Here is a 13,818-nt window from a genome sequence, read left to right on the forward strand (position 1 = left end):
TCTTCGAGAGGCTACCGGACAGTAGGAAAATTCCCTTTCCTTCCTTTCTTTCTTTCATGCGACTTGATTCCAACTGGTATCTGATGATCCAAATTGGTATCTAACTGTCCTTCATTCTCTCATAGATGGCGAGAACACGCGCGGCAGCAGCCAGAGGTAGAGGTGGAGGCAGAGGAGCTGGTAGGGGAGCGGCCCCAGCTGGGGGCGGAGTCCCAATGGTTGATCCCGTGCCTCCAGTGGTTCCTAATGAGGCAGCGGGAGATGTAACAGCACTAGCCTAGCCAGCGGCGTGCCGGTTCTGGGGGGGGGGGGGGGGGGGGGGGGGGGCGGTCAAGATATACCAGGTGCTATGGCACAGGTGCTAAATTGGTTGCATGGGTTAGCACAGGCAGGGGCTATACCAGCCGTTCTTGCAGGTAGGGGCGCAGGAGTAGCAGCCCCAGGTCCGGATAGAGTACAGGATCCGGGGGTTCTGTATGCCGCTGTAGTGGCACCTTGCTTAGAGGAAGTTTCGGGTTTTAAGGCCTTTCCGAGGCCAGTTGCAGGGCCAGTAATGACTGGTGAGGAGCATGATCCGTTTTGAAGGTTCTCTAAAATGAAGCCTCGGATTTTCTATGGTACTAAGTCAGAGGATGCATACGAGTTCATCATATTTGCGGTATGAGAGGCTCCATAAGATGGGGGCTGTAGACAAGTACGGTGTAGAGTTTGTGACTTTCCAGTTCTTAGGTGATGCCAAGCTATAGTGGAGGGCATATGTGGAGTGCAAGCCAGCTGGGTCTCCTCCGTTGACTTGATTTCAGTTCTATTCTGTGTTTTTGGATAAGTACGTTCTGCGTACTCTAAGGGACTAAAGAAAGGATGAGTCCGCTAATATTGATCAGAGAAACTCGTCTGTTGCTGTGTACGAGTCCCGTTTTCACTCCTTGTCCCGTTATGCTCTTCTGTTGCTGCCTACTGAGGGGGAAAGGATCAGGCGTTTCGTGAAGGGGTTGAGCGCGGACTTCGGCTATGTAGCCCGCGGGGCTTCATTCCGGAGGTAGTGGAGCATGTATGCGTGTTTGACGAGGGCATTCGGCGGGGAAAGTCATTGGGCAGAGATAGAGATGAAGGCCCGAAGGGGTGGGATTTTTAGCAGCTCCTTCTCGAGGGGTCACAGTTCGCAGGTATATTCAGGGCGTCCGATTCAGTCCGTGATGAAGGTGTCAGCTAGGGGCCCATCAGAGGTAAATTATCAGGCTTTCGGTCAGCATAGAGGCTATCTTTTGCTTCATCTACTTCTTTTCAGCGACCTACGCTAGACCGTGCATGTTACGATCGTGGTGAGATAGGAATATTAAGAGGTATTGCCCCAGACTCAGACAGGGTGGACAGGGGACTCAGTTTCAAGCTCCCTGAGCTCCGTTTGCACCAGATAGAGGGGGTAAGGATCGCGCACCGGTAGGGCGGGGCGGCAACACCACAGGTGGGAGTGGGGCCCAGCCTAACCGAGGTGGTCCCCGAGCGAGTGTAGGGCGGACAGTAGCCCGGCAGGTGCGAGGCTCAGAAAGGTCATGGTAATCGCGGTGGTTCACAGGCTACAAGAGGACGCGGTCATTTGTACGCTTTCCCAGGGATACCCGAGGCTGAGGCCTCCGATGCTATTAGCACATGTACTATCTCAGTTTATAACCGGATGGCTTCTGTTTTATTTGATCCGGGCTCTAGTTTTTCTTATGTGTCTATATATTCTGCGGTAGGTCTGGATATGATGTGTGATACCCTTCATGCTCATATTGATGTATCTACTCCGATTGGGGATTCTGTGGTGGTGGATAGCAACTACCCTTCTTGTGCGATTACGTTTATGGGGTATTGTACTAGTGCGGATTTGATGATCCTAGATATGGTAGACTTCGATGTTATTTTGGGCATGAGTTGGTTGTCCCCGCATTATGACATTCTTGATTGTCACTCTAAGACCGTTACCTTAGCTATGCTGTTACACCTCGTAGTTGTTGTACGTTGAGATTCGTTCGGTGTTAGCTATTCAATTGCAGACATCGGAGTTATTGTCGAGAAGATGCAAGATCATAGGTGCTCCTTTTACAATTATAAGAGTCCGAGTTCGCGTAACAGGTTATAGAAGGATTAGAAAACAAGTGAACTAAGGAGATTAAGCTTCCGAGGCTTTGAAGGAAAGTTGGGCAAGGTTTGGTATGGAAATCTTAGTCTAAATGGGAGAAAGAATATCCTTTAGTATATTAAGAGTTTTGAAGTGGAATAAAAGTCTAAAGTGAAGTTTGGAAAGTCTAGTTTCCAACGCAACAAGCCGTTCCTCAATAGGACATCGGGGTAAGGAGATATGGACGTTACAAGTCGGGTAGGCAGACCAGGAAAATGGTCTGCGCGAACGCGCAGAAGGCCAAGGGCCAAAACAGCAAGAACGCGCCACTACGAGGCGCGAACGCGCTGAACAATTTTGAGGCCCAGATTCGGGATAAAGGTTATATTATAAGAAGTGTAATAATAATATACATATGACATTTGGAGACCATATGGTGTAAATCAGGTAGTATGTTGCTTGAGGAAAGCCCTCGTTACTGTAAGCTAAGTGGGGCCCACATGTCGGGATTTTATAAAGGACATATTAAGAGATATATAAGTAGTACATGAAAAGTTGGGCAAGTCCTAAGAAGGACCCTTAAGCCAAATATGGGCATAGGCCCTCCAAAAGGACGATTTAAGGAAACATTTTCGGATGATCTGACTTCGAGGGGCCAAAACGACATTATAAGTTTGGAATTTGGAAAACCACTAAGAATGAAAGTTGTATATAATTGAAAGAGATTTCCAACCATAGGTCGTAGTCCCTCACACGATATCGGGATAAAGAGTTTTGACCTTTTTACTGAACAAAGGCGCTGGCAGAAAAACTAAGTCAGCGCGAACGCGCCCAAAGGGAGCGCGAACGCGCTATTTAAAGGGGTTTACCCCCCATTTTCTTCACCAAACGCCCCAAATACTCTCCAAAATTCTGGAGAGTTCTCCCCAACCCCCCAAGCCAACTTTTTAGCCCAAACCAGGTATAATTTTCAAATTCGGTCCGGATAGCGTATAGTTATTGTTGCAGAATCATATAGTGGCGTGTTGTGGCCTAAACTTAGCGTGGAAAAGTGAATATACAGAAATATTAAAGGGAGAAAGGTATGGATCTCTTCCTATTTATGTTAATACTGGCTTATTCACGAACATAGAGCGGTAAAATGATTGTATAGTGAGTTGAGTAGTTATGGAAGTTGAAAAATAGTGTGTGGGCTGTTTTATATAATACTTTGGTATGGGAAATGATGTTATGGATGTTGGTACTGTTTTGTTGTTGTTGGTTTTTGGATTAAGAATTCGGGCTAGGCATATAAACAGGGGAGATGCTGCCCGATTTTTGGCAGAATATAAACTAGTTTAGTTTGAACACTAGGACAAGTGTATGATAATGAGTCTAACGTTAGTGCGAATCCTCTCGAATGTAGATTTACGAGCTCGGACGAATAAGCGTAGCTAATAGGAGGTTGAACAGGTATGTTAAGGCTCGTCCCTTTCTTTCAAAGGCATGATTCTGATGTTATGACTTCAAAAATGTTTCCATATCTTCCTTGTTTTCAAAAGTTAGATGTTTATGACTCCAAGACATAATTCCTTTCCTAATAATTCATAAATGTTTTCCAAAATATTCGTATTTTCTAAATCAGAGATTTATGGCTCCGTGAGCTCTTATGATAACAACGATGAACCTGTTTTCACAATGATAATGATGATGCCAAAGATGAGAATATTTTCCTACGATGATTATGATGATGATGATTCCATGTTTAAAGGTTTCAAGTTTACGATTTCAATGACGATATAAGAATGTTGAGCTATTTTCTTGATTTCTCAATTTTATTCATGGATGATGACTATTTTTAAAGATTCCAAAGTATATGAATTGACGCCTTATGAGATTTATGATCCTATTCTATGTTTCTCTTAAAGTTATTCTTCATTGATAGTTTCACCTTATAATAATTGTTCCTTCAAGGTGAGACAAAGCGATGATGATTATTCCATAATATAATCGGAGGTTACCGACCTTACGTCACTCCGATAGAGATATAGTTTTCCTTGGGCTCTCCTGCATGCTGCTTATATGATATATGTATATGATACATGAACATGACATATGTACATGATACATGAACATGATATATGTATATGTACATGGGGAATATGGGAAAAAGGGAGTGGCGCTATAGACGCATGACCACCTGATCAGTTGGCGTAATATGATATCATCCCAGACGCGGGATGCCCGGACGCGGGACATATGTGGTTAAATGGATCGGGCCGACGTTCCTCGGTATATTTTCTGTATATATGAACAAGAAATGTTTTTCAAAGAAAGCTAAGCATGCATGGCATCCGCCCTAAGAGGCACTCATATGTACAGGTTACTCTTTTATCTTACGATATGCTCTATATTTCCATTCTGTTATTATCCATACTTGTATCCCTTATTATATTATCGTTCATGCCTTACATACTCGGTACATTACTCGTACTGACGTCCCTTCTTGCGGACGCTGTGTTCATGCCCACAGGTAGACGAGGAGACGGTACAGATCCCTAGGAGCCTTGTCAGTAGCTTTGCGGTAGCACTCCACTACTCTGGATTTGTCGCATATCGGTACATTCTTTTGTGTACATATTTTGGGGCACAGCAGGGTCCTGTCTTGTCCTAATGTTCAGTATTCCAGTTAGACGCTCGTAGATACATATGAATGTATGGGTAATAGATGTCTCACGATCACCTTAGTGTATATTTTTGTATATCACTTTTGACACCTCGAGAGCTTATGCATATATGCATGTTTTGTGAAGATATTTAGTGACCACTTCACTGCATGTCTGTTGGGTACTATGATTGCACAGGTTGAGTGATAGATAGTATGATAAGGGGTGCTCGGTAGCTAGTACCAGGTACCTGTCATGTGCCTCTTGATGGGTCGTGACATATGCCCGGGACACCTAGACTTGAGTGGAAGGGTAACCTTAGTCTCCTCTCTAAGAAAGTCATATCCTTTGGTCGTGCTAGGAAGCTAGTAGAGAAGGGTTGTCTAGCTTATTTGGCACATGTTCGTGACACCAGTGCAGATACTCCATCTCTTGATTTGGTTCCAATGGTACGCGAGTTTGCGGATGTGTTCCCCGCGGACTTTCCTGGTATGCCACCTGATCGTGACATTGATTTTAGATTTAATTTAGACCCAGGGACTCGTCTATCTCTATCCCACCTTATAGGATAGCGCCAGCAGAACTCAGGGAATTAAAAGAGCAGTTGCAAGATCTTTTGATAAGGGGTTTATTCGCTCGAGTGCCTCTCCTTGGGGTGCTCCTGTGTTGTTTGTTAAGAAGAAGGATGGGTCTATGCATATGTGTATTGATTACCGTCAACTGAATAAGGTAATTGTCTGAAACAAGTATTCCATTCCCCGTATTGATGACTTGTTTGATCAGTTACAGGGAGCTTCTGTGTTCTCTAAAATTTACTTAAGGTCAGGGTATCATCAATTGAAGATTCGGGTAGAGGATGTTCCTAAAATAGCTTTTCAGACTAGGTATTGACACTATGAGTTCTTGGTTATGTCCTTTGGGCTTACTATGCCCCAACTGCGTTCATGCATTTGATGAACAGTGTGTTTAAGCCCTTTCTAGACTCTTTCATAATAGTGTTCACTGATGATATCCTGGTGTACTCTAGAAGTAAGGAGAAGCATGAGAAACACTTGGGGATTGCTCTTGGGGTATTGCAGGAGAAGGAGTTGTATGCTAAATTCACCAAGTGTGAATTCTGGTTGTCCTCAGTGTCCTTCTTGGGGCATGTTATTTTGAAAGAGGGTATTATGCTGGATCCTCAGAAAATTCAGGCAGTCAGGGAATGGGCTAGGCCCACATCCGTGATCGAGATTCGTTGTTTCGTGGTTCTGGCTAGCTACTATCATCGATTTGTGAAAGGGTTTGCCTCTATTGCTTCTCATTTGACTCGCTTGACTCAGGAAGAGGTACCGTTTCAGTGATCTGATGAGTGTGAGGAGAGCTTTCAAAACCTCAAGACATTGTTGACTACAACGCCTATTCTAGCACTGCCCATCAAAGGCAAGGATTTTGTTGTTTATGGTGTTTCTTCACGTTTTGGTTTGGGTCTTTGTTTTGATGCAGGAAAAGAAGGTGATTGCTTATGCTTCTCGGCAGTTGAAAGTGCATGAGAAATACTATCCCACTTATGATTTAGAGTTGGCAGCGGTGGTATTTACGTTGAAAATCGGGAGGCGCTACTTGTATGGTGTCCATTGTGAGGTGTACCCAAACCATCGTAGTTTACAGCATATGTTCACTCAGAGGGATCTGAACTCGAGGCAGCGAAGGTGGATGGAACAGCTGAAAGATTATGACATCACCATTCTGTATCATCCTGGTAAAGCAAACGTAGTGGTGGATGCATTGAGCAGGAAGTCGGATAGTATGGGAAGTCTGGCTCGTTTGATTTCTTCGGAGCGTCCGTTAGCTAGAGAGGTTCATCCGGCGGAACGTTTTATGAGGTCGGGATATTTCCTGAAGCACATACGGTGTTGGCTTGTGTTGAGGCTCGGTCATCGGTCTTAGAACAGATAAAGGCTAAACAGTTTGAGGATGCTAAGTTGTGAAAAATAAGTGACAAGGTGTTGCGTGGTGAGGCCAAGGAGGCCGTGATCGATGAGGTGGGTGTGTTACAGATTAAGAGGCGAGTTTGTGTGCCACGTGTGGGTGATTTGGTTAAGACCATTCTAGTCGAGCGTCATAGTTCAAGGTATTCTATTCATCCTGGCGCTACTAAGATGTATCGCGATTTGAGACAACATAACTGGTGGGCTAGGATGAAGCATGATATAGTAGAGTTTGTTGCTCAGTGTCTGAATTGGCAACAGGTGAAGTATGAATATCAGAAACCTAGGGGTACACTTTAGAGGATGCCCATTCCTAAATGGAAGTGGGAAAGAATAGCCGTGATTTCGTGGTTGGTCTTTCAAAGACGCTAGGGAAGTTTGACTCTATCTGGGTTATTGTTGATAGGTTGACTAAGTTTGCCCACTTTATTCCGGTGAAGATCACTTATGATGAGGAGAAATTGGCTAAAATCTACATTCGTGAGGTGCTTAGGGTTCACGGGGTTCCTATCTCCATTGTTTCCGACAGGGGCACAACGTTCACGTCTAGGTTTTGGGAGTGTTTGCATGAGGAGTTGGGTACAAAGTTGGATCTTAACACTGCTTTCCACCCTCAGAATGCCCGCGGACTATTCAGGTCCTTGAGGATATGCTTCGTGCTTGTGTGATAGCCTTTGGTGGGCATGTCCACATTTTCCCTCCCCGATCGCGAGGCCTATGTGAATGTAAAGACCCGCGGCTCAGACCAACCCATCCCACTATCCCACGCAACCATAAAGACCACCACAAGATCAGGATAGCCTATCCCTCCAAGGCTATGCGATCACAACACCCCTCCTGCGATCACGAAGAAGGGTGGTTGGCTCCAGAAACCAACAATCACAAAATACTCCCGGACGTCGATTTTACCCCCAAAACTCATCCGGAACCTCCCGGACACAAACCAAATATGCATTTCAGTCATAAAATACAGTACGACCATGCTCACGAACTCAAAAACACCAAAAAGAGGTCGTCTTGACCCAATGATGACAATGGCCAACTCTTACATTTAACTAGTTTCCAACCAAAAGCTCAAATCGTGCCCGAGCCTCTCGAGACCCACACCAAGTACTCGACTAAGTCATAAATCATGTTCGGACCTAATGGAATGGACGAAACCTCGATACGGACCCATTTACCCCTTGAAGTTGACTTTGGTCAAAATTTATTATTTTCATAACTTAAGGACTTCTAACTTTACTAAATCTGATCCGAAACTAACCTGGTCGCCTCGGGAACCCTGCCATCCATCCCCGCAAGTCATAAACACCAAGGCGAAACTAAGGAAAGGGTATTTTAGGAAAAAAGGAAATAAATCATAAAACGACCAAGTGGGTCATTACACATGTTCTTTTAACCTAAAAGTTTAGGAATCTGAAATATTTAGGGTTCGTTATCAGAGGCTGTAGAACTTATTAAAAGGGAGGCATGGTCAGAACTAGTTCTAATCAATTGTATCATAGAAGTATCAGGGACTTTTTGCAGTCAATTTTGATTGATAAGAACACTACCCAACCTCTTTTATATTTTAATTCCAAGCACTCTATGATTTCACCAAGTATATATGGACTCAATGAATCCTACATCCTTATGTTCGCTATCTCATGTAGTCAAAAAGTATCATGCTCTTCTCCATCTTATGATGTTATCTCCTCTCTTTCCTATAAGATTAGTACTACAATTAAAGTGACCCACAACCATTCCATCCATGTCAGATGTTGATAGAGTGGTCTTCAATTCTTCCCATAATGGCTCCCTTTAATGGACTTTGCACTTGGCAAAATAGTGGTAATGGTTAGTAATTCATCCCTGCTGTTAATCTCATAAGCGAGTGGTTGCTCAGAGTAAGAGTTCACTAGAAAATCAACCTCTTCATCCCAAAAAGAAACATATTTTGTTTGTGCAGTTAGCATAATATATGCACACCCAAGCCCTTTCCTATATTTCTCAAGTTTTTTTCTCCTACACATAGGTTCTTATATTGCAGAAAAGGTCAAATTGTGTTTTATTTTCAATTGCTTAAGCTCTCTCAATTAAGCTTTCAATCCCTTAATATTCCAACATAGAGATCTAATCATGAAATAAAATTTGGATGTTCTTTTATTCGGTGATATTCTCATAGATTTATCAGCTCTGCCTTTAGCTGTCAATTTACATAAACTAGAGGAAGGAATGGGGGTCTCGTGGAATATATCTGAAAAAACATATGATTTGATAAAACCAGTCGTTATTGTTAAAGTACATGGAAATTTCTTCAATTGAGAAAAAATCATGTATATTGAAGCATTATTTCAGCTTTACTTTTTCATCCTTACTACCTAGAAATAGACTTGACCTTTTAATGTGGATTTCATCATGGTTTTGATTTTTGTATTTTTGAGTGTTGAATCAGACTCGAATGTGAACTTGGTGACGAATGGATTTTGACTCGATTTAGTCTTGACACATAGTCTGAACGAATAACTTAATTATATGAAGTACTAATACATGATGGTGCTAACAATTTATTTCTGACATTCAAAGGACCATATGTTATTCACTTTAACATATATAGGCCAAATTACGTGTATTTAGATCTCTTTTAATAAGAAATAAAAAAAGAAGAAGCTAAAATATCAGAAATCTATATCTTTATTTATTTTGTACATTGAAAGACTGCCTTAAATGAACCAAAGATAAAGGATGATTAAAAAGATTATTTGTCATCATTTGATCAATCTAAATATTTAGAAGTCTTCCACACTGAAAGTCTCATTGAGGACATCATCATCCCATTCTCATGGATCATTGTCATGTTCTTTCAACGATATTCATTGTTTCCCATGGTATTCTCCTGATTGAGACAAAACATCTTAATGTGAGTCTATTTATCTTAATAATATAACAAAGGAAATGAATTCATACAAAAATAATGATATTAATTAACTCTATAATAATAAGAACAGTGCTTTGAACTGACCTCCATGTGATAGTTACATCCATTAACACTAGGAACTCTTGCATCACTATGAACTGAAGAATGATCATTATGTTGAGTGATGTGATTGTTGTTGTTATGATTCGAGTTGGTACTCCAATTTGAATGGGCAGATTCCAACTCTAATTGGGAAGGATTATTTAGTTGTGTACCCATAGTGGAGACTGGACCGAAGATAGGCCTGAGATAGCAAAACAAAAGCATAATTAGAATTCATATAACATTAAACAAGAACAAAACCAATATAGAGTGACAATTAATTTTATTTCCTCTGACTCATTTATATGACATTATTAACCTTTTAGTTATTTTGTCTTTAATAATGATTTGATTTCGTATTGAGTTTAGATGCTTTGACCATTATAATTCTGATATCATCATTCTTTTACAGATGAAGTATTATCTTGCGAACAACAATTAAATGCAAGAATGTGCTTGTTTAACATGGTTGTGGAATCAAGTTTATTGAAAGAAACCTTGTAGAAGTGCAAAGACTGTGCCAAAAGTCCATGATAGATTTGCCACTACTTTCATCAAAATTGACTTGTGCCTGCAAAATGACTTAATCAGTTTTGACTTAATGACAGAGAAAACTTTAACAAGGTATAATATGCCCAAAAATATTGTACCTCGAATTTTCCAAATGCTTGTGCTAGATTCTGTTTGACATCTACTACCATGTTTTGTTGCTGGCTATATTGGGCGGACAAATATAATATGTAAGTTAAAGAAGATATATCGTTCTCTTTAAGAAAATCTTAACTACTGCTTATTTAAAGTAGCATTACATGCATTGGGATATAAGATAAGTTTTGAATTTGAGAAAATGATATATTCTCACACTGTGAAGAACTTGCACAGGGAGTGTTGTATGCGTAATTGCTAGAATCGCCTAATACTCCCTTTCCTTTGTCTAGCCAATCTTGAAATATGCTCCCCTGAATACTTGTACTGTAATAATAACGGCAACAACAACAACAACAATATAATAATAATAATAATAATAATAATAATTATTATTATTATTATTATTATTATTATTATTATTATTATTATTATTATTATTATATTAGGATAGACAAAAGAGTGATGATTGTATACACGTGGGACTTCTTGAATTTACATATTTCAATTTCGTGAAAACTAATTCAATCAATCAGACTCTCCAAAACAAATGTATACACATACTAACAAGGAGGATGTAAATCAAAATATTGCCTCTATCTTAAATCAAACACGCATTGTATAATTTACCAATAAAAACATGTTATATAATATTTAATGCTTGATTTTAACTAATCAATTTATGAAGTGAGATAAGATCTTACGAATTTCTTTTTTCAAAAATTGATGACCTAGAACTAGAACAGAACCACTGTAGAGTGCAACTCTTTATCATTTTATGATGTTTATTTAAAGAAAAACTATGTGAACCTAATAAGGAGAAAAGAGAGGGAATTTTCTTAGAAAATAAAATATAATGTGAAAAGATAACCTGTATGGATTAATCCAAGTATCAAGCTGCTAGGGAGTTGTTTGTTGTGCAGCAACGTGAACCTCCATCTTGCCTTGTTTCTACAATTCAATCTGATCAGAATTCATTTGACATTAATCAGGATTATTGAATATAGGAGTTGATTTGACAAATTATTTTCTTAGAAATTGCGATTTTGTACAGTTCTTCAACGAAATAAATCAAGGAAAATTGCTGAAGAACAAACTTTTCTAGCCATGATTTTTTGCAAAGATTGTTGCAAATTCCTCTCACACCAATTGAGTTGATGAAGAGAAAGCTCTTGGTCTGCTTCTGGTTCGTAACCCCGGCAAAAAAGTTAATAAGAAAACTAATGTTTATTGCATAAAATGAATAGAATGGAACCAATTAATTAATTATGTTATAAGAAGAACTTTAAAGGAAAACACTTGTTATATCAAATTAATCACCTTATGTTGACATCCAAAATCTGCAATTCTAATGTGCTCTTCTTGATTTGTAGTTCCAAATTCTGCATTAAAGCATTTTAATTAAAATGACTTTATCAACTTTTCTAATTGAGTCTAGAATAATTAACATTTATCATAAGAGTCTGTCCCCATTTATTTTTTTTGTAACGACCCATTTGGTCATTTTGAGCTTTTTGACTTATTTTTCCCAAAATACCCTTCTTGTAGTTTCTTAATGGTATTTATGACTTGCGGGAATGGATGAAGCGGTTCCGAGGTAATCAGGTAGATTTTGGATTGAATTTAGTGAAATTGGAAGTTTCTAAGTTAAGAAAATGAAAAAGTTTGACCAAAGTCAACATAGGGGGTACATATGGCTTTTCAATTTTTCTTCGATTCCATTAGGTCCGGAATTTGATTTATGACTTAGTCAGACTGTTGCTTTGGGTCTTGAGGTCTTTAGGTGTGATTTGGGTAGTTGGTGGAGAAACTAGCTAATTTGAGGATTTGAAGCTGACCTGGGTCATCATCGGGTCAAGACGATCTATTTTTGAAATTTCGAGTGTGCCAACAGGTTCGTAGCATGTTTTATGACCAAAATGCATATTTAGTTAGTGTCCGGGGATCCCGGATGAGTTTCGGGTGCTGGATCAAAATTTGGGAGGAACTAGAAAAATCTGGTTCTACTGTTCTGGTTTCCTTCATCGCGATCGCGATGAAGGGCTCGCGACTGAGATGAAGGAAGAGGGAGCGGGTTGTGATCATGGTGGGTAAGGTCGCGATCACGAAAAAGGAAAGTTGGATCGGGTCCCTTTTGTGCTTCGCGATTGTGACAGGTGGGCCTCGCGATCGCAAAGGTTTAAATTTACCTGGGCAGAACTTAAATTCTAACTTCGAACTTGATTCTTTGTTTTTCCAATTCTTACCGTTAAAAAATATTTCCCCATAGAAAATAAACTAAAACAAATCTCAACCTTTTAAATTCACAAATACACATGTCATTTATCTAAACCTACATTTATAAGTACTTGACAAGTTTTAATAAAGCAGAGCCGCTCCCTTTTTTGAAAGTCAACTCTTTGAGACCCATATATAGTCATAGAGATAGGGGATACATTGAAGTTATGCTCACCTCAATCCGGTAAAAGTGAGACAGCCGCAACAAGTTGAAACATCCAAAGGCAGCCATGTATGGATCACGAGAGAGTTTAATTCATTAGTTAGAGACAAATTTACTTAATACAAAAAAATCAAGTATGATGTACTAGGTAGTATCTAAAATTTCGATAAATCAAAATGATGTAACTCTTGTATGCTCTTGTAAGTACGAGTTTTTTTAATTTTATTTTTAACACCGTACACTTTGGGGAAGTATGAATGTTACTATAATAGGTATTTAAAAATACTTTTATTTTCCTTTTTGATTTTCATATCAGTCAAAGAATACAAATAATATTTTATTTCGTTTTAAACAATATCCATGGGTAAAGCTAATGGAAGGAACTAAATGATTATTAGTCAAATTAATTTGAAGTTATCACAATACATGAAAGCTGTGAAAGGACCAATGTAACACTATCCTAAAGCATAAGGGTTCGTCAGTATTTTTTCTGGTAAAAATGGATTTTTGTAATGCTTTTGGCTGACTTTCATATCTCTTTGGCCCAAAATAGTTATTCAAGTGAAGTTTAAGATACGGGAGAGTATTAAATCTTCTTTAGCAGAAGTTTATACATATATATATATATATATATATATATATATATATATATATATATATATATATATATATAGGGGCTTTTGTAGTCCTCACAAAAATTTCCAATATAATCTTAAACTTTTTCATTAATTACTTTAGGTCTTGACTTTATTTTCTAAAGTCAAACTTACATTTGTCTTTATTTTTTTTTATGACAACCAAGCATTTAGATCAAAATAAGAGAACTCAAATTTACTTTCCTTATGGTTTATTTTTTAAAAGCTATCCAATTTTTGTAGTCCTCATTAAAAATAAATCTTGTCCATTTTACCCCTATTTGAAGTTTTAATGATCTTGCAAGTTCTGAGTTCTCACTCATTTTAACAAATTTGATTAGTTATATGGACTTCTTAAATGCTACAAAGAGTGATGATATC

The 13,818-nt window shown here is 39.2% G+C and overlaps 1 protein-coding gene across 1 annotated transcript; it reads right to left on the reverse strand.

Moving 5' to 3' along the window:
• Positions 1 to 9,472: 9,472 nt before the first annotated feature.
• On the reverse strand, positions 9,473 to 10,418 carry LOC132061276 (uncharacterized). Its single transcript, XM_059454119.1, has 4 exons — positions 10,368 to 10,418; positions 10,215 to 10,288; positions 9,721 to 9,919; positions 9,473 to 9,594 (listed from the first exon to the last, which is right to left on the reverse strand). The coding sequence occupies exons 1-4, from the start codon at positions 10,416 to 10,418 to the stop codon at positions 9,562 to 9,564; spliced, it is 357 nt and encodes a 118-aa protein (XP_059310102.1). The 3' UTR covers positions 9,473 to 9,561.
• Between the last annotated feature and the right edge of the window lie 3,400 nt (positions 10,419 to 13,818).

This window comes from Lycium ferocissimum, chromosome 6 (assembly GCF_029784015.1).
Source record: "Lycium ferocissimum isolate CSIRO_LF1 chromosome 6, AGI_CSIRO_Lferr_CH_V1, whole genome shotgun sequence".
Taxonomy (NCBI): Eukaryota; Viridiplantae; Streptophyta; class Magnoliopsida; order Solanales; family Solanaceae; genus Lycium; species Lycium ferocissimum.